The sequence below is a fragment of the Cydia fagiglandana genome, chromosome 5, assembly GCF_963556715.1.
Source record: "Cydia fagiglandana chromosome 5, ilCydFagi1.1, whole genome shotgun sequence".
NCBI classification, from domain to species: Eukaryota; Metazoa; Arthropoda; class Insecta; order Lepidoptera; family Tortricidae; genus Cydia; species Cydia fagiglandana.
This window is the reverse complement of record NC_085936.1, coordinates 1995202-2017362: the sequence shown is the minus strand read 5'-3', so window position 1 is coordinate 2017362 and position 22161 is coordinate 1995202. Positions and strand designations below refer to the sequence as shown.

Here is a 22161-nt window from a genome sequence, read left to right as displayed (position 1 = left end):
CTAAACTTCAGTACAATCTCGGTCGATCGATGTTCGAAATGACATTGATATGTCACAGATTTCAATTGTTTGGTTGAGTTAAATGTAATGCCCGTGTTACAACAACGCTATATGCTACATTTAATTCCTTATTAAAATTATTTTTTTGGTTTGAAAAAAGCAAAAAAATATTTTATTTTGGAAAATTAACTGTGCCATTTAGTTCTCTTAAACGTTCTTAATCATACCCCGAAGTTAACGGAATTCAATAAAAACACAGTGGTGTGCGTATTTGGCTACTTTGACCGTCACTACCTTATTGATGCTGACTGTACTATAAATAGTGTTTAAAAAAAACCCAAGGTCTATTTTTATGATTGTTACGACCCTTCGAGTGACATTCCATTTCCAACTGCAGCTGCAATACTGTTCATTTTACTATGGAAACGCGTCGCTGTCATTGTCAATTTCCATAGAAAATGAACAGTATTGCAGCTGCAGTTGGAAATGGAATGTCACTTTATATCGTAATCGTTTTTTAAAGTATTGTAACGGCTGAGTTTCTAACAATTATCTAAGTAAAACTTTGTTTGGCAGTCAGTTAATGCTAAAGGAAAACATTTAAATATCTAGTTATTTTAATTTTATATATCTTCTTTGTTGGTAGTATAAGCCGTGAATTAACCTTTGATAAGATTATAAGTTTCTTTCTTATTTGAGTTAGTTATTTAAAGTTTACATATATAGGTATACTTCGTGTGAGAAAACTTCCTATTTACGTAAATGACCGATCGGTTTTCTAGAAAATGCAGTTGTTATATTTCTTGTTCTAGAAATGAATGTATAAATTTGTTGTGCAATGCAGTATAACTTGTTATTGAAAGACAACTTGATTTATACTCGATCATGGAAAGGAAATTGACTAATTCAAATACCCAGGTACTTAGGTATTTCAGATTTATCGAAATAACTGAGGATTTATGAAATCATATTAAAGCTATTTAAGTAAGTATTTGCTTGAAGTTTTCACATAGGTACAAGTTATATCTTTGGTTAAATACTATCTATTTGTTTTTTTATGCTAAATGCTCCGTTTAATTTTCTGGATGTATAAGTTTAACATATAAGGTTCTAATAAATATAGGTACTAGTAAAAACGAGCTAAGTCATGCCACAATTTGTTCGAAGTATCTGATTTTCTCAATATCTATACAACTTGTCATCCATTTAGATCTCAATTTTATTATGATGTCGGTAAATTGGATCCGGTCACTTAGGGCCACTTTCCTCGCACGGCCACATAGCTGGCATTTTGTTAAGGCATATCCTTAATATAGAACTTTATGGCTCTCATTCTTACTATTATTTTGATCAGGTTGTAATCCATGCATTCTATGTCTATATCGTTATGAAAGCTTTCGTAAATAGGTATTACGCCTATTGCTTGAGTTCACGTTCTAAGTGGTCATTGTGTCTTTTCTCAATCTGTTGTTATTGTGTTCAACAATGCACGGTCGTTCCTACCATTCAAAATATTATACAATCGCCCGCCGAAGCGTGAAGGTCAAGTCGACAATTCTATCTTTACACTCACTTCCTTACTCCAAAATGGAAACAAAAGTTATTTTTACAATTTTTTATTTTCTGTTTTCCTTATTTTACAGTCTTAACTTAGAAATGGTAACCTTGTATCACTAGCTACACGACGCCCATATGACGTTATAAATATACAAAAATTTTTTGTTGCTGCTGTCCCGGCCATGCTGGGCGGTGAGATGGATCTTAACCTATAGTTTGAGCACTTAGTGCTCGTAGTATGAGCCTCCGTAGTTGAGGTGACTGTGGGAATGGTCGTAGTGTTCGTTGTTGAGGTATACGGGCACCTTCACGGGCACGGGGTAGGGCTTCTCCACAGCGATGGGGATGTGCTTCTCAACGTGCACGGGATAGGGCCTGTCGACGGGGACCTTGACGGGGTAGGCGAAGGGCCTCTCGACCGCGTACGGGACGTGCTTGTACACTGGGTAAGGCTCAGGGACGGGCACCTTCACGGGCACGGGGTAAGGCTTCTCGACTGGGACGGGGTAAGGCCTGTCGACGGGAACGTGCACGGGGTAGGCGACGGGCTTCTCAACGGGAACAGCTACTGGCACGGGCTTCTCTACGGGGTAAGGGGCAGGTACGTGCACGGGGTAAGGCCTGTCGACTGGCACTTTAACGGGGACGCCGACGTGCTTCACGACTGGGTAGGGCTGGGGCACTGGTACTTTAACTTCAACGGGGTATGGCACGTGTTTCTCCACGGGGTAGGGTTGCGGCACGGGCACCTTGACCGGGTATGGGATGTGCTTCTCGACGGGGTAGGGCTGAGGCACCAACACCTTGACGGGGTAGGGCCTGTCGACGGGCACGTGGACGGGGTAGGGCACCTTCTTCTCTACCGGGTACGGAGCGGGGACGTGGACTGGGACCTTGACGTACTCCTTCACGTGAACTGGCACGTGTTTGACGACCTCGTACGGCTGGGGGACGGGGACCTTGACGGGGTATGGCACGTGCTTCTCAACGGGATATGGCACGGGTCTATCGACCGGGTAGGCGACGGGTACACCCTTGACCAGAGTGATGGTCCTGGTCACATCGGTGTGTTCACCGAGAGGGATACCGTAGCCGTGTTGGGCGATGGCGCCTTCGTCGATGAAGTTGTAAGCGCCACCGATGCCGTGAGAGCTGCCGATGTGGCCGATATCAAGGCCGCTGATGCCGTATCCGTAGCCGAGGTTCAGGAGACCACGTTTGTCCAACTTCTTGTCCAAAGGCTCTGCCTTTTTCTCTGTAGTCTTCTTCTCACTGGCAGCAGCTGCTGCTACCAGCAGGAAAACTAAACAGATCTGGAAAGAAAAAAGAAAATCAATTACACCTCAATGGAATGAAACTGAAAACTGAAAACAGGGATACCTAATATTGGTAAAACTCCACTAGCTTTATCAAATAAAGATACTGATTATCATGCCTTTCCGCGATTCCGTTTATAACTAAATGATATTAATGAAGTGTTTGTCGCTACCGTTAAATGACCATAACCTGCTCGTTAGCCTGACTAATAACCAGATATCTGACTTAATGTATCGTTTACATTCGATAAACGCTTAAATAACGGATAGGCACTCGTAATGCGTTTCATTCAATTAAAAAAGCGTGGAAAGCGAATATCGTAACTGGCTTCCTTGTAAATACAACAAAAACGGCACTTGTAAATCCGTGTGCATTCGTTACAGAGTTTAACCGGATAGTTAAACTAAGTAATGGAACCTTGCTTTAAGTATCCGTAAAATTTAACAAAGACTTAACGCATTCTAGGATTTGCTTAAATGACGAAATAATGGTTAAACATGATGATACAAGACTGTTAAATGATGTTGCATAAAGGTCAAATAAGCAGACAGACCGTGACTTAAAGTATCATAAAACGGTAGTGCATGTTGCATGCGTGATTAATTTCCTCAAATTCCTATAATTCATTACACGGATAATGACTTAAATCACGCATTCTCAATAATTTAACAATAGACAATTATTTTTACGAAGCTTGAGTATAAATAGACAAAAAAATCTTCACAATATGACCAAACAAGACAGTGCGTGCTTACAAGACAAAAAATGTAGGTTAGTATTGTAAAAAAGACCTTATTTTGAAATCAGTCACTCTTTTCCCAAAGATTTTCACGTAATACATCATGCAAATATTGATGTTAGTTTTGTATTGTTTGAGTTTGCACCGATTCGCAATTGGTCGTGAGTCAGCGCGCATGCGTTGCAGTGGCGCGAAGTTTGCCATGTCTTGCGTACTCCTGCGCAGTTGAAACTAAAAGGGCGTAAGTCCACATTGATTTATGCACTTATGCGCTGTTTTGAACCTAGATTTGAGTATTGCGATGCTCTCTCATGGGTAAAATAGGGAGAATCAATGTAACTTGTAATGCTATGAATTAATTATGTCATGTTTCATCAACATGATTTTGTTGCAAAATGCGACGGAGTCAAAGTAGCCATTTGTAAGCCTTTTTGAAGAAAAGGGCAATAAAGTGTTTACTTCCTCATAAATTTACAATAGTATAACGTTACAATGTATCGGTATTATGTTACAACATTAACTTTTCTTGATATTGAATTGATGTGAATAGTAAACCAACAAAATCTGCAAGGTAATATAGTCGTGTCAGTTTTGACAGTCACATGACAGTGGCCTAGTTCCATTTCCTAAGCATATTGGTATATTATCAAATTTCTCGTCTCTGTTTATATAATCGATAACCTTGCCGAGGATGACTTCGTAATTCGATTCATAATTATAATCATGAATGTATTAGTTACCACATATTTGAATTATGGTGTTACTTCAGAAATAATCATATTATGCTTAGGGCAAGACGTTCGAACAATCTATTAACCTAATATTGGTAATGCATTATTAATTTTGTTTACAAAACTGCGTTTCTAGGAATGTTTACATTAGTTTAGATAAGCGATCTTACTAACAAAAAGAAACCGAAAACTGTTGAAAATATGTAAACTGTAGTGAAATAAACGTATTATTTTTTGGAGTGGCCTCGCTATAAACCCTTTACCGAACCTTTATACCTCGGAATCGAAATATGCCACGAAACAATGGAATAGTGTATTTCCCATTGTCTCAAATTGACAGTTGCATTTCAAGTTGACATTACAAGGCGGGTTGGGTAACGCTCCCAGGTCTCGCGTCACGACATTGTGGGATTTACTTTATCTGTGCTTTTATATAGCTTTTATCTAACTTTGTTCTGCATTGATACGATCTACGTACAGATTTAGAATTAATGCTTTTATAATACTAATTGCCGTTTCAGATGCTATTAAACGGTTATAATTAGCATAAAATACCTATTTTATAAATGTTTGTAGCATAGGTCCTGAGGAGTAATGACTACCGGGTTTAAGTGTCCTTAAATAATGACTGTTAGTTAGCAAACAAGTGTAATCAGTCAGGTTGAACCTGTTTAATTTCCAGTTATTTCAAATGCCTACATAAATGTGAATTAATTTGAAAAACTAGGATATTTAAATTAGTTGTCAAGTATTACGCGTTCCTGCGAATAATCTTGAATTGATTGATTACTAATGCGTTAAACGTAACTTATAATGCCTTAATCGTATTCAAAAAACGCGTAACGACACGTAACTGAAGAACATTCACAATGTTTTGAAGACACCGTTATTCTAAATTCTAAATTTGTATCACATCCGAAGTGAAAACTGCTCGTAAATTCTTAACGATAGTGAAAATCATTTGTGATTCTTTGGACGTGTAGATGACATCAGGTTATGTGTATCTTTATAACGGTCATAAACCATGTTACTATTCAGAACACTTTCTGGATTCTATTTAACCTCTTTTATGTTTTGGTTAATTCTTTTTTTCTTGTTCTATTCACACTATTCTTATATGTACCTGTATTTTAGTTTTACTAATGTAAAGTATCATTACTTCCTCTTGATGAAGGTGATTGAAAATTAAATAGATAATCGGGATATTTTTAAGCTGTCAAGTTTTATATTCATATTTTAATTGCTCTGTTATTCAAAGTTAATTTTAATATCGATAAATCGACTCGTGGATCAGATAAAACAATATATTCACACAGACGCGGAATTCGATATTTGAACGAGGTCACCGTCCGTGGGATAGTGTTTCTTCTTGTTGTCGCAATGCATGGCTACTTATAGTGCTTACAGTACTTACCTAACTGAGTAACTGCTTTATAATAGGTCACTGCAAGCTTGTTACGGATTTGCATATTCTGCATTTAATTACGGCAAAAACTGTAATAAATTGCCCGTGTCTATATTTAAATTGCCGTTTGCAAGGTTCGTCACTTTTGACATAATCATTATTCCACTAACAGGTTATTTAATCATAGTTCTAGTGTAATTGACGCAATTTATGACAACATAAATGTGAGATACTTATAGAATCAGTAAAAATTACACACTTTATAATTGTTCTATTTTAATAAAGGCGATTTTGACATGAAAAGGGGTTTATATTTTGATTTGACCTTTTGAGATTGATTAAAAGTATTAAAACATCTAACTGTTTATTAGGTATCAAACCAGTTTCCAATTACAATAATTCCTTAGGCCTAGAATATTTAATTCCGCCCATTCGTAAGAAAATTGCGTGTTTTTCTCGTTAAGTCGACTAGACTGACTAGATCGGGACTTCACATTAAAACATACAAGTTCTAAGTGTGACTTCTTGATAATTACTTTGAGACTTGTTGTCTTAGTAATAACGCTCTTTTTGAAATAAGTCGTTATTCAGACTTAAGTCGTATAAGTTCTAAGTTTGAATAGTTCAGTCTAATCACTTGGGCCTTTTAAGGTGAGCAGGGTTATTCAGGATATCTCATCGCTATTCAGTTTCGCAACTAACTTCCAAGCTAACTATTTTTAGCTGTCACTTTGCCAGCTAATTTAAATAGCAAGTATTTGATTAAGTGTTATAACGGTCACATTTTGAATTAATTATGTATATGGTAATCTTAGTTTAGAAAAGATTACTCTAACGAGATGAAACGATCTAACTAAAATGTATTGTTAGTAAAATCAGTGTTTTATTAAAAGTTTTAATATTGACTTAGCTCGGTATCTGAATATTACTCTGTCAAGTTTATTTTATTTTGGCAGCAAACAGTCATTACCTCAAAAGATACAATGGAAATTTATCTGTCATTATTTCCCTGCGTAGTTTAGCCTTTCTTTCTTAAAAGCTTAGCGTTAGGGAACGGCATAAGCCTTCAATAAGAAGTGCATATACTTGGAAAAATTCGACCTAAGCCGCTGTGGCCCGGTAGCCGAATGGCACAGGCACCTGCCGCGATAGCAGAGGACGCTGGTTCGATTCCAGCCTGGCGCACTTTTGGTCACTTTTTTTCAGTAAGTTTAATTCAGTTTATAAGCTTAGCGTTAACTAATGATAAACGTTTTTTTCCTGACCTATTACGTCCTCCGCCGTAACACCTATCCCTTGTTATTTAACTATCAGGCTCTCATGTGGTCATGTAACGGTACATTCCCTACCGCTTCCTAGCCAAACCCGTTCGAACCATTGTGACGCAATCATTCTGCTAATTTGTTGCTATAGTAATGTGTCTACTAGGAAAAACAAAAACTATAATATTTCCATAGAAATTAATTTAATTTGTTCATAGAGTGTTAGGATATACTTGTAGGGATAACATTATTCTACTACTATGTTTGTAATAAAATGCGGAAAGTGTGCTTTCGTACGATTACGATATATAGAGAACTTAAACAGAAAAATTAGTGACAGTGATATAATTAGTAAAATACTACATATTTTACTGGGACTTGAATTTGGACCATAGTTGTAAGTTTTAGACTAAAGTTACCCATTTGACGGAACTTTTTAATTTTGAGGAAAAGTCCTTTTAGTGTTTGTTTTAAAATTGTAAACAATATTATGCTCGTTTTTCGTATATACTTTTCTAGCGATCATTATTAAAACGTTTACTTATATTATATCTTACACAATGTAAATGTGAATGTATTTCTTAAAATATAGCTTTATGATCAAAATATATTTGTTGGGATTTTGAAATTAACATCAAGAACAATAAAATTCTTCTTCAACTTTGACCTAAATCTTGCCCTAAATGGCAATTGTTAACACGTTCCATAGTCCTTAAGTTCAATACAAGAAAATGTACCTGACCTTTTATTAGAACGTTTGTGCTAATATACCACGTATATTAGCCTTTTTTTTTAATGTTACAAATGAGTATAAGGCTAAATTTATTATTATATAAGTACTAAGTCTAAGGCAATTTTAATTTAACTATTTAACTGACTCGTTAAGTACGTCATAAATTTATTCTTGGTTGTTTAACAGTCCCATAAAACTTAATGTTCAATATCTTTGTTCTAATCGTTATTCAAATAATTTGATATTCGTTTTGTGATTTTAAGCAATTTGACTTCATCACATCCCATTATGCACTTTTCAGAATACAACACAACAAAAATGCGTGCGTAGTTCACATTCGTTACTTAAACACAACAATGACACATTTCAAAATAAGTCATGTCAGATTTTTTTCTATTTTCGATTTGTGTCACATTCGTTTTCAGCAACGAAGTGAACCAACTTTAACGCGTAATAGCTTCTCGACATAAGCCGATATAAAACTGTCACACAGTTAAAGTTCACGCACCGCACTTTTGTTTGTACAATCCATCACTTTGGGACACTTTGAAGTCACTTTGCACTGTCACTTTGCACTTGGCACTCACCGCTGTTTTCATTGTGCCTCTTGTGTGTTGTTCGAGTCGGGAATGACTGGATGCAGAGTGGTTGGTGTTCTGTGTTTTTATACTAGGATATTTGGAGTGACTTTCGCTATGACCCCGCTTCGCTGTGGCGGGAAAAACGCACCGCGCGGCGTGTGTAGAGTCCTTGTATTTGGCCGGCGTTCGGACAGGGGGCAGACGCCTCGTGCGTTCGTTAAAAAAAAACTAAATTTAAATTTTGAATTTGGAATTCGCGGTCGCGTTTGTTTATTTACAATTCGGTTTTAGTTTCATTTACCTTGATTTTATACGTCGTGTTTAATTAAAAAGGTTTTAGAAATACCTACGACATTAATAATTACATTCCAATAATTCATTTTTATCAAATTAGTAAATTATTCATTGTGTCACTTGATACATTGTAATCAAATACTTCTTGTAATTAATACTACCTTAGTATCCCGCATAAATGACCCAGATATCATTTGGCCGGTAAATGTATTCGCTTTTCTTTAGTTCTTACATGATGGATTCTACATCGATTAACATCTAATTAATTCAACATGAACCTGTTTAATTGTTTACTATAGAGCATCAGTGTTATGTCAATTCATAAAAGTTAAATTTACGCTAATTCATTCACTAAAAATTTCTGTTTCACGTAATTTAGCAAAACATTTTTATTATGTGTACAATTCCATACTTAGTAGCTTTATATTTTTATAAATTAGTGTAAAAAGCTTACGTACAGATGTTTCAAATGTGGCTTTGAATCAGTGTTTTATCAATATTTAAACTAAAAATATGTAGTATTAATGAATAGCACATTAGGTGTACTGTAATGTACATTAAATATTTTTGAACTACTATTGATACTAACGGCTCGATTCTGAAAATGTATTAGATCTCTACTAGACCTTAGCAAGTTACGATATGGATAATTTATAGATATTTGTAAGATAGATATGTCAAATTTGACGTTTCCGCGATTCTGGAGGTCCTCTTGAACGATTTCGACAAGTTATGACTTAGATATCCAAGTCACATCTAGTCGATATCTAATGTAAATCTAGTTGATCTCTATATCGTTTCTAGATCTTGTGATTATCTCGTTTCCCGAATACACGTGTAATTAAGTTATTCATAAAGTTACACGCCAAAACAAGTTCAATTTTGGAACTTAAATCAATCTTTGCATTTACAACCGATTAGTGGTATCCGGTTTAACCAAACAATGCACGAATTAGCATATAACTATGCCACCCTAAATACTTAGTCTACTCTATTTTTTTCGGTTCACTAGTCTAAATATCAGGTTTACGATGGCTGAAAGGATATTGCTAATATTCTACAACTAGTCTAAAATTATTGCTTCACAGTTAATAATTATCGTTCCGTGTTTAGTTAGGTTTATGTAGGATATTATGAAACTTATATTTAACTTTAAATTAATCGTATTGTGAAAATATAGGTAACTTTAATATAAAGAACACGCTAAGGAAATTACACATTTTATTTACTTCGAAATCAGTCACTACTGAAAGTAAAAAAAAGAAGTAGGTTGTACCTATTTCAAAACTGACATTTCTAAGCGTGTTTAGTAGGTAAAACCTCGGGTTTGCCTTTTTTAATCGGGTAGGTAAAATTGTTGTCACCACAAGTCAACCAAGTCACTAATTATATTATTAGTCATTAAAATCGTGTAACGTAATCAATTTTTCAATTATTATTTTTAAACGTATCGTCTTCTAAACGGAGTGTAGGTATTGCATTATTTTGTGAACTAACAATATTTACTTTTGATCTACATTCACGAAACCATACTATAGCAAGAACTACGTAGTTCGTAACCGGAGCGTTCGGTTATTTCTGTACATTTGAAAGTGCTTCTGTGTCCTGCCAGGAAATGTTTTTTGTTCATTTTCTGCAAAGTCCTTGTCCACGCGGATACTGTCGTATAATTATCAACGTTTTTGATTAATTAAACAAGTTATTTGTTTTTATGTGGTTGGATTTTGTGATATTACGCGCTGGGAAGTTATTGTGAGGGTGGGAAAATTGGGAAATAAGGATGCGTTACAAGGCGTTTTTTAAGTTTATTTAAAGATAATAAGATCTGTAAAGGTAGGTAGTGTTTCCGATTAGTTGAATAATAGTAATATTAAACTAATCGGTTATAATAGTTAACCTGATTATTTGTTCAATCTAGTTCATTAGTTGCCGAGCGGAAAACGATAAAAATAACAAAAGGAACAATTATGTCACCGGCCTATTATGGTTGTGACCGCAAATAGTTTACATAAACTTCTCAAGTTCGACAAGAGGTCAAGGTCATAGTAACGTAACCTCCGATTGCAAATAATTCGAGATGAGCCTATTTTTAATTTACAAGGACAGTTTCGAGATATTGAAATTATTGCTTGAGTCGTTTGACATACTTACTTTTAAAACAGCTTTCGATTTTTATACGTTTCTTAGTGTATAGATATGCACCACGATAATGTATGTATGTATGTAAACACTTTATTGTACATAAGACAGGTTAAGATACAATTAAAAGATATACAGACAGACAGACAGACGATAATACTTTAAATCCCGGTATAAACTGTTATTAATGTATAAACTCATAGAAAAATATGATATTCAAGTTATAAGATAGCTGCTGCAAAATACCGGTTATATCGGCTAGTACAGTGTTTTTCAAACTTTATGGTGTCACGGCCCTTTATGACCACGAAATTTTTTTCGCGACCCCCAAACCCCATTTCTACGTTTTTATATCTATATAGAGTCTGTGCGGAAAGAGAACACGGGGCCGATTTTTGAAATTCGACCGCTCGATTTCGTGTATTTCGCGCAATAATATTTCCACTACTAGGCATTTAAATTCTACTAATAGAATTGAAAAAGAGTGGCCAATACCACTAGATTCCCAATTTCTATCGCTCATACCGCTAGCAGATAAAGATTTAATAAAGTTAACAAAAAATACAGTCAAATTTTCAAAATCAAAAAATAATGTTTCCGCAAGAAAATCCACCGTTACTTAAAAAATCGATTTCTTCCATAACCGTTTCCATTTAGTCAATAACAATAACAAAGAAACGATTATATCACAATACAAAATTCGTAAATTCAAGTTCATTGTCGGTTTCAAGTTTTGGGGTCCGATTCGGATTTTGAAATAAACATCTATTAGACATCACCAAGATACGATAAGGATTATGCTTAAGATCTAACCTATCAAATTTGACAATTGCGCGATTCTGGGGATACTCTTGAACGATTTCCACAGGATATGACTTAGAGATCAAATTCACATCTAATAGATATCTTACTCTATCTAACGTAAAAGTGACATTGGTTGCCTGAATTGCGCTGCAAAAGAGAACTAGTTGATATCTAAACTATAACGTATCTAGAATGGATCTAGTACGTGTCATCTCTTGTGAATATCTTGAAGTTCGAATACGGCAGTATGGGGCTTAGTGAAGATGACAATCGTTGATAGAAAACGCCAATTGGAACTAAAATAATGTTAGGAAATAGTCACGTGGCTTTTAGTCTTCTTCTTCCTCGCGTCCCGGCATTTTGCCACGGCTCTTGGGAGCCTGAGGTCCGCATGACAACTAATCCCAAGAATTGACGTAGGCTCTAATAGTTGTTACGAGAGCGACTGCTATCCTGACCTCAACCCAGAGGGGAAACTAGGCTTATTGGGATTAGTCCGGTTTCCTTACGATGTTTCCCTTCACCGAAAAGCAACTGGTAAATATCAAATGATATTTCGTGCATAAGTTCCGAAAAACTCATAGGTACGAGCCGGGGTTTGAACCCGCGACCGCCGGATTAAAATACGCACGCTCTTAAGAGGCCCACTGATTAACAGTCCGCCGGACGGTATCGGCCTGTCAGTTGTTCGGAACTGTCAAAATTTTGTTCTAACTGACAGACCGATACCGTCCGGCGGACTGTTAATCAGTGGGCACCTTTACCGCTAGGCCACCAACGCTTACCGTCACGTGAATTTTAATACCACCTGTCATCCCTAAATTTTTTTTCTTTTTGTTTGGCATTTATCGATATTCGTCAAAAAATTTAGAAAAAGTTCAATAGATACAATAAAATATGTTTACAAGAACGGAAACTCGGAAGCGATTTCGCCGCCGCTTTTTCGTCAATAACCACAACAAAGACGTTATATCATTTATATTACAATCCATAATTGGTGGATTCAAGTTCGCTTTCAGCGGAGTTCAAGGCCGTCGGAACCGGTCGTGTCCGGAACGCTGTCGCCTTTCCAATTTGTTCGGCGATTTGCGATAAGTCGGTCGGACATTGTTTTGTATAGTTGGCGGTTATCTTTGATCTGAATGAGATAAGTAATTAGTTTAGGTAAGGACTGATTATTCGGAAGTTTTAAGGTAAACGTACTGGTACTCGACGCGGTCCCAGTACATGTCATCTTGAAACTTGAGTCATTGTCAATAGAGTGACAGCAAGGTGTCATCTATTCGGCATTCGCATGTCGAGCACTAGTACGTTTACCTTACTATCACCCTATATGATAAAAGTTGACAATTCAGGTATATATGTATCCAGTTTTTCCTGTTTGAGTCTCAAGTACTGGACCCCTATTCGACAAGCGACGTTTGACGTATCGTGTTGATCTCCCGTTGATGTGGGAAAAATCATAAGTTCTCGAATACGTACAATGTCAAAATTTGACATTAACAATCCACAGTTAGGGTGATAAGCAAACCAAACCGAACCACCCTTAGTTTAGAGTTGAGTTTTGGTTGTACCAAATGATATTATTCACCGTTGATGGAATCAACACCAGTATGCAATAAAATCAACTGTTGATTTGACGTGGATGCGAAATCTGACAGTTGTACGTGTCGAATTCGGCCCCTGAACACATGTATCCCGCCTGTAAGGATGTAGCATAAAAATTAGCTTTACGATACCTTACTTTGCTATGCCTACAGGAAAGACGCGAACATGTTAACCATACTATAAAATGTGTTTAATTAGGTGTCTCAGATTTGCAATAATCGAATTTAAACTGTTGTGAGACATACTAATAACATTGAATAATTTTACGGTTTAGACTCACTTGTTTTTAGTCACTCGCGCGACATGTTTGACTAAAAACAAGTGAGTCTAAACCGTAAAATTATTCAATGTCTCAGATTTAAGAAAATAGATCAAATGTGTATGACATAGGTGTGGTATGATTTTCAGCTTTAATTTCACCGGGGAAACTGTAAGTATATTGAAACACAACCAAGGCAAAGCCAGTACTTGACACCTGTTTAACCGCGTTTATATAAACTTTATTGCACAATATAAGTACAAATGGCGAACTTAATGCCTTAAAGCATTCTCTACCAGTCAACCATAGGGCAAAACACAAATTCTCGACTGTGGGTGTACATTAATGCAAATAGTCCATCAAATCAAAATAAGTGACTAAATACAAAACTATCATAATATTCATAACATAACACACTCTTGAACCTTGACTTAGAGTGTTCTGATATTTATGAACATTTTGTTCTCTCAAATACATTTGATGGTCACTGGCACTTATTGCATAGTAATAATTCCTATCAACCACGTAATTATAGTTATTTTTCCAACCACTTTACAGCGACGCAAATTTTGAACCTTATATCTAGAGTAATACGAACTAGTCAATAGTAAATGCTTGGTCGTTCTTTACAATGATATTTTGAGTAATTTAGCTAATTTTCTTATTACTGGATTAAGAGCAAGGTCTACTACGAACGACAACTTGAACTTGAAACTTTCTAAATATTAGATTATTAGACCTAACATATATTATCTATTGCAACCTGTCAGTTTTTTGGGTTCCGTACCCAAAGGGTAAAAAAGGGACCCTATTACTAAGACTTCGCTGTCCGTCTGTAATCTGTATGTCTGTCTGTCACCGGGCTGTATCTTATGAACCTATCGTTTTAAGTGCGATTTCCGGTTCCAAACCATTACGGAAAAAACGGCATAAAAATCACGTTTGTTGTATGGGAGCCCGACTTAAACATTAATTTTATTCTGTTTTTAGTACCTATTTGATTTTATAGAGGCATCGGAAATAAGTACATCATCTGTGAAAATTTCAACTGGCAAGCTATCACGGTTCATGAGATACAGCCTGGTGACAGACAAACGGAAGGACGGGACAGACACCGCCAGTCAGTGAAGCCTTAGTGTCCCGTTTTTACCCTTTGGATACGGAACCCTAAAAAAAGGATCCATACGAATATCTCGTTTTGAAGTTAGTTAAAAGTATGTCAATAATATCATTCTTGTTCCACAAGTAGCAGAAAACTCATTAGTATAAAAAACTTAGTTTTGTTATTGTTTTGATCCCCGATGTGGGTCAATGCAAAGGCCGAGCTTAATAATGGTCCAAATTATCAAAGTAATAATAATAAAGTATGCGTTAATAATGCAATTACGTCCACAAATACCATAACGGTCAGCAAAGGCCAAGTGCAAGAAATAATTATGATTAGCCCACCTACTGTTTTAATTAAAAAAGTAACACTGTTAAGGAATGCAAAACCCTTTGAAAAAAACCGGCCAAGTGCGAGTCGGACTCGCGTTCCAATGGTTTACCTACCGTGCATTATACAATAATAACCTATACGTAAAAACTAGCCAAGACAACCTTTATTAATTCAGGATTTTCTACACAGCACTGTAGAACTTGGCACCCATAGATCTCAATTTTTTTGTCGCCGAGTCAACAACGAAACATATTTTTAATATTAACCTTGGCTCTCATTTCACATTTACGTTTTTGTTAGCATATCATTACTTTTTGTACAGAAATTACTTGTATTCATCATGAAAGCAGTTTGACCCCAGCTAAAAAGGAGACACGCGATTAATTGTCAAAAATTTTCACTTTTCAGATTTTTTCCTTTGTATACGACTAATTAGCCTACCTTCATGCCAAATATCAAATTTCTAGATCATCTGGAAATGGGTTACGTTTTTCATCTATAAGTCTAAATTAATCTAATAATGATCAATATATGATTTTTTGCATCGAATTATCAATAATTTTCAGTTTTCAGATTTTCCCCTTCGTATACACCTAAAAGTCTACCTTGATGCCAAATTTCAAGTTTCTAGGCCATCCAGAAGTGGGTTAGGTTTTTGATATATAAGTCAGTCAGTCACAAAAATGCCGATTTTTAAACGTTAATTTACCTATAACTGTTTTAGCTACGTTTAGTTATGAAACACACACACACACACACGTACACACAACATAATAACACACGATTGCTACGTCGCCATGCAGTTCCTTTTCCTTTGAACTTGGCTGGACACTCTACCGCGTGTCTAGATATTGACCGGATCAGTGACTATGATTATTTCGCTAAATTACATTTATTTATTTCACTAAACAAACTTGAACTACAGGAAATGAACATTCAATAAAAATAAATCCCAAATGACAGTTTCCATATCAGAATTATTCGATTGCCAAACTGTCAAGGTGGCCGTGAATACTTGTCAGTTTGACCAATGTCGGAGAAACGGGTTCTGTTGATAAGGCTTTATTATGGTTGCGATAGTTTATTAGTTAATTAAGTATTCAACGCTTAAGTATTAAGTTTTCACACCACGCACTCAAATTACTTAAGTTTCTAAATGCGAAAGCGCCATCAAAATACGCATTATTTTAATTTGAGTGATAATGAGAATTTTCCTCTGTGAAAATAATATAATTTGTAAACCCCTACTAATATTAATAATGCGAAAGTAACTCTACCTATCTGTATGTCTGTCTGTCTATCCGTTACCTTTTTACGCTTAAAAAGCTCAAGAGATGAAAAGATATTCCATCCATATCGTTTGTAGATCTATTAATTGACGTATCTTAAAGTTAGAATCAGTCAGATAGGATAGTTTCTATCAATTATCATCATCATCCATGCAGGTAGATGCAGACGAAGTCGCGGGCAGAAACTAGTCAAAACAATAGCGTGTTTTCATGAATGATCGTACACGCAACCGACCTTGGAGCGAAACAAAGAGCGATAATTTGTACACATTAGAGCATGTGAAATGTTGTAAAAGTCATGTTTATTTGACAGTTTTATGGCAGGAGTCAAGAAACGAAACAGAGTAACAGCAGTTTCCCGGTTGAACTTCAGAATGGCGACGACGCCCGTACTGAGGTTTTGTTTTTGTTTTTTTTTTTTTGCAATTATGTTGTTTTACGTGTAATATAGCTTATTTATTATCCAGTGAACAAACTAATAAGTGTTTTTAGTCCATTCTTTAGTCAAAACCCGTCAATCTATAGTGGCTATTTGGAAATGCCAGCTATCACTTCACTAAAGCCGACCACTGACTAACAGGCCGCCGGACGATATCGGCCTGTCAGTTAAAACAAAAAATTGACAGTTCCGAACAAATGACCGGCCGATACCGTCCTGCGGACTGGTAGTCAGTGGGCCCCTTAAAAGCAACTGCCGAACAACATCATTATCTACGAACACACTTTTGAGTCTTTTGACTTGGCGATTTGACGATATCACCATAAAATTATGGTAGTCATTTAAAAAAAAGGAAGAGGCGGTACAGTACCAGGCTACCAGGGACCGCGCTGGAAGAGTACTCTCAGAATAGACTACTACACTGGCAGCCTTATAAGCCTTCAAAGTCTGTCCCGTAGAAACGTAACCTTCATATTTACCTAACAGAGTATATGGCTAATATAAGGTACTGTGTAGTTCGGTATTTGAAAATGTTCCTCTGTTATTTTCTTTATCCATTTAGTTTTATAGCGAGGTCTGCTTTATGCAATTGTTTTCAAACACTTGCAATGTCATTATCACCCGCGCAGTGAAGAAAGATTCTAGAAAGGTCTATGTTATGTTGTTTTATTTGACAACCAGCGTAATGGTTCGGTCAAAAGGTCAGGATAGGATTAACTTCCTCACCTGCTTACCTTAGCAAGCTCAGCGGTTCTAAAAATGTTAAAAAAATAGAATTAAACTCTGGTTTTATAAAACTCTTCAGAAATTAGCTAATATGGAAATATTCGAAATATTTCCATGTGGAAATTTCGCAATTTCGGAAACTTTCCGATGGCACATCAGTACTTCTTCTCTGTCGTATCGCTCTTGACAGAGCGGTCGTGGTCACGTTGAGGTCATCGGTACGAGTAGTAGAGGCGGACACAGCTCTTCGCACGATCTCCCGCCATCTCTCCCTATTGGCAGACTGTCTGGCACAGTCAGATACGCGGTTTCCCACTGCGGATTTTATTTGGTCAGTCCAGCGCATAGGTGATCTGCCGCACGATTTGGTTCCCTCCACTCTTCCTTGTACCAATCGCTCTATGAAGCCGTTATCTCCACATCACATCAGAACACGTAAACTTGGACTCACGGGGCCCCTAAAAGAAATAATCCCCCCACCCCTCCGCAGTCCCGATCCCCCCGATCGTACTGCAAAAGCAAAAATACCTTCCCACCTTCGCGGGATGAGAATCGCCGCTGAAAGAGGGCACGCCTCAAACAGCTTCCCCCATGCCAACTCAGGACATGGAGACGTATAACGAATTGAATTGAACACGTAAAGGTAAATAAACATACATACAATATTTAATAATTAAATATCCTGTAATTCAAATTAATGAACCTGTAATGAAAAACCATTAGACTTGGGTATACGATTAATTAAGCGTTAATAGTTCATTATAATTTAAAGTTCAAGAACTCAATAATAATGAATGTTCACCTCTATACTTTTCAAGTTTAGCTGTCTTACATAAGTCTTCAATTGTTTACGCCTATAAACTATTTCACACTTAACATTAACCTCTAGCCGCCCAGAGACCTATAAAAAGGTCTACTGTTCCATTCTAATTTGAACTTTGTGTTGACAAAATAAAATTTTATTTTGCTTGGCAAGGTGTGACGTATGGGTAGAGGTTAACATTATTACAAGCCTTTATTCAACTGCCAATGTTATGGTAGACTTAGAGGCTTATTCTGATTGTAATACAAGGTTATGAATTCGATCCGGATTTGTTATTAACAACTATCAAAAGTAACGTTTCTTCAATCAGAAACGTCAAAGATTGGAACTGGCAAGCTTGGAACTAGTTCAGGATGTGTGATTGAGCCCAAAAAGTTGATTATTAGATTTAAAAATTTTGGAAATTTGCAAAATGATAGTTTCATTTGTTTCCTGTGAAATATTCTTGAAATTTTCTAAAACTTTTCCAAGGAATATTTCAATAGGAACATTTCCGCAACTTCTTTACGTAAAATAGAAGAATGCAATGTGTGCACCGACCAATTTGAATTTTCAAGTCAGGTGTCCTAAATATCAAGTGAAAACCTTGCGCCAAAAATCTCACAACCGCTCATAACTTAGCAACTTTGCCAATTACATTTTCTTCACCTGCTATAATGAGCTCAAAAAACATTAATTTCGACAGAATCCTGATGATATTTTATTGCCTTAACCACCTAATTAAATTACCTACTGATTACGCATCGCTTTCGAAACTTTAAGATACATTTACTGTAGAATCGCCAATTGCTTTTCGATTGAAATTGGATCTTTCAATTCAATCTCTCAACTCATTATTAACTTTACTAATAAAATCAACCTTATCAACAAGTAACAAAGTTGCTTTTAAAGCGCAACTGTTCTATGAAGATGATACTTTGTGAAAGTTATTTAAATGATATATAAACTACTTTGGTTACTGTGGTTGGGACATAACGAAATGCTTGGAAATGTTACCGATTACAGTTTATGGTACTAGTTTTGTTGTAATAATAGTTGAAGTACAGTCAAGGAATTTAAATTCCGACCCATTTCGTACTTTGTCACAGTGACAATCAATATGAAAGCCGCTAGAGACCTCATACGGTTGTCACTGTGACAAAGTACGAAATGGGTCGGAATTTAAATTCCTTGACTGTACTTAAACTTTGAAGATTTTGAAGTTGTGTAATAAAATTTATGTATTTGTTAACTGTACTTTTTTTTACCGTAACAAATTGTGTCGACTGGCCGGATAGCCTTTAGCCCCCCCCCCCCCCCCCACATCTAGCGTCTTTCGAGCGTCGGCGTCTACAACTCTATGGCCGCTGCTCGAAGCAACGTCGACGCAACTGCGCAGCGACGTCATTTTCCATTGCGCTGACCAGACGATGACGCTCGAAAGACGCTAGATGTGGGGGGGCCCTTAGGTCCAGGGGGTTAAGCTGAAGACGCCGGTTCGGAGGTCATGGTCATTTATTCTTTAGTACCTACTTATCTGACATCTATTTTAGTCTTTAATTTATCTGTAGTATTGTAACTAGGTACTTAAAAACACAAATCAAAAGTAGTTAAGAAAATAAATTGATTTAATTGAATAAGTTATAAACTGATCAATTTTTTTGTCAAATACATATTTTAGCATTAAAATGCCAACACATTAGCGTTTCTAAAACCATTTCTAATGAAAAACTTTTATTGTTTCAGGTAACTATGCTCTTAATTGTATCTGTAAGTACATACAATTCTACGAAAATCGACTGAAATCACCATCCTCATAATCAGTCGAAATAAATTGGCTGATTTTTACATTTCTCCACTGATATAGAGGTATTATTTTCATTTTATAGTGTCATTTTATAGAACTTGCTAACTATGTAAACAAAAGTCACTAGTAAATTCATCATTCAGAGACAATTTAAATATGACGGTTTGTTTACATAGTTAGCAAGTTCCATAGAATGACACTTTAGTATACGAATTTTCGATATTAAACTTTCGTGAGACATATTTAACATGTCGCCAATAGCGACTAAAAATTCAAGTGAGTGAAACCGTTGTCGTATAAACAATTTATACGAATTTTGGTAAGTATTTTTCTTTACCACCTGCTGCAGCTTAATTTATAATATATTTTTAAACCCTTCATACTATTGTTAGTGCGTTTTTACATTATTCGATCCAATTCCCTTTAGTTTAATTGTCCAGGCTATAATTGTCTACCTTTAATGTGCAATATTGCTATATGCGCAGCCACATTACGATAACTTGCACTCTGTTAAAAAAATGCTTAATTTATTAATCCCAAGACAGAATCATTAATTATCAAAGTTACATTAAGGGTTTAGCAATACATCTCTTCTAGTTAATGATTCTGTGCACATCACCCACAAGGTTTTATTTGTAAAACAAAAGTCATTAAAATACAGTATCGTAATCTCATAAATCTCTTATTAAAACACTACGTTCATTGTAAAATAAACTTTAAACGGTACATAATAAAGTCGTGATTTCAACTAGCCTTATAATAAAGATAAGAGTTTCTAATACTTGATTCGCTTAACTCAATTAATTTGCTTTACCTACTAAATTGCCTAGTAGTTTGCCTTGAAGTTCTTTCTAGTCAATTATGGAACAATTTCTAAATCAGTTGTCATCATTTAAATTAAGTCAACTGAGTATATTTTATCTCTATTCGTATTAATAGTTTAAATATTTTGACCATAAGATGGCATTGATAGATTAGATACTTTGATAACTACACCTTATAAAACACAGTCCCCAGCCGCGTCTGTCTGTTTATGTTTCTATGTTCGCGATAAACTCAAAAACTACTGAACGGATTTTCATGCGGTTTTCACCTGTCGATAGAGTGATTCTTGAGGAAAGTTTGTATACATATAATTTGTTAACCCAAGCAAAGCCGGGGCGGGTCGCTAGTTTAAACAACATTAACATTTGCTGTATCATCTGTAATACTTTGATAAATCCAATGAATATGTTGTGTTTGGAAAATATGTAAATCAGGCGGAATTAGGACATTCAACAATTACACGATATACATACGCATGTTTCTGACACTTAGAGACCTTTACATCTCTAAGTCAACTTAGGCTAGTAACGCAGCGTCTTACGTAGGCGACGAACGCGCGGCGGCGGCGCGGCGCGGCGGCGGCGCGACGCGGCGCGGCGAGGAAGAAACAAAACGTTGATACGTATAGGTGTGTCCTACTCACACTTCGCGAAGCGGCGCGGCGCGGCGCGGTGCGGCGAACGCGCGGCGAACACGCGGCGAGGCGCGGCGCGGTGAGGAAGAAACAAAACGTTGATACGTATAGGTTTGTCCTACTCCCACAGCGAAGCTTGTCCGACTAGGGAGACACTCCCGAGTCCGACCGCCTTGGCCGCACGCAGACACGGTGTATTAGAAAATTCGTATTTAAATTATGAGTAAACTATGTCTTTTTATGCAAGTACGTGCAGCGTTCTTCGTTGTCTGAAATTTTGGTTTACTGGCATTTTGATTTGGCACCGCCTTCAAAAACTAAGTACACAATTACCCGGGTGGTTATTTAATTAATTTGCTTATTATTAGGTATTAATTCCGTTTTGGCAAAAATTGGCTTTACGACGGGATAGGATCGTAAGTGCCATAGACGCTACTGGAGTTACGTCTTTTATACCAATTTCCGCGAATTTGAATATTTTTTAGTTTTGTGCCTATTGATTACAGGAAAACCTATAAAGAAATCAAACGGGAGTCGACTAATCAAATCAAAGCCGGTAATTCTATATACGCCACGCCTCTAGCCGCGTCATATTCGCGTCTAAAAATCAAATAGATTGATCGCGCCAGATCCGCGCCGCGCCGCGCCGCCGCCGCGCCGCGCCGCCATCGCGTCAAAATCGCTCACCTAGGACACTTCCATATGCAACAACGGTTTGTTTTTTTCGTGCCGCCTCTCGCCGCGCCGCCGCCGCGCCGCGCCGCGCCGCGCC

The 22161-nt window shown here is 36.6% G+C and overlaps 2 protein-coding genes across 2 annotated transcripts in view; one reads left to right on the top strand and one right to left on the bottom strand.

Moving 5' to 3' along the window:
• The window catches only part of LOC134664276 (angiotensin-converting enzyme), a 206487-nt gene that overhangs the window by 133598 nt on the left and 50728 nt on the right, over positions 1–22161 (top strand). The gene's annotated exons all lie outside the window — the stretch shown is intronic.
• LOC134664262 (uncharacterized) lies at positions 1601–8478 on the bottom strand. Its single transcript, XM_063520810.1, has 2 exons — positions 8332–8478; positions 1601–2870 (listed from the first exon to the last, which is right to left on the bottom strand). The coding sequence occupies exons 1-2, from the start codon at positions 8341–8343 to the stop codon at positions 1782–1784; spliced, it is 1101 nt and encodes a 366-aa protein (XP_063376880.1). The 5' UTR covers positions 8344–8478; the 3' UTR covers positions 1601–1781.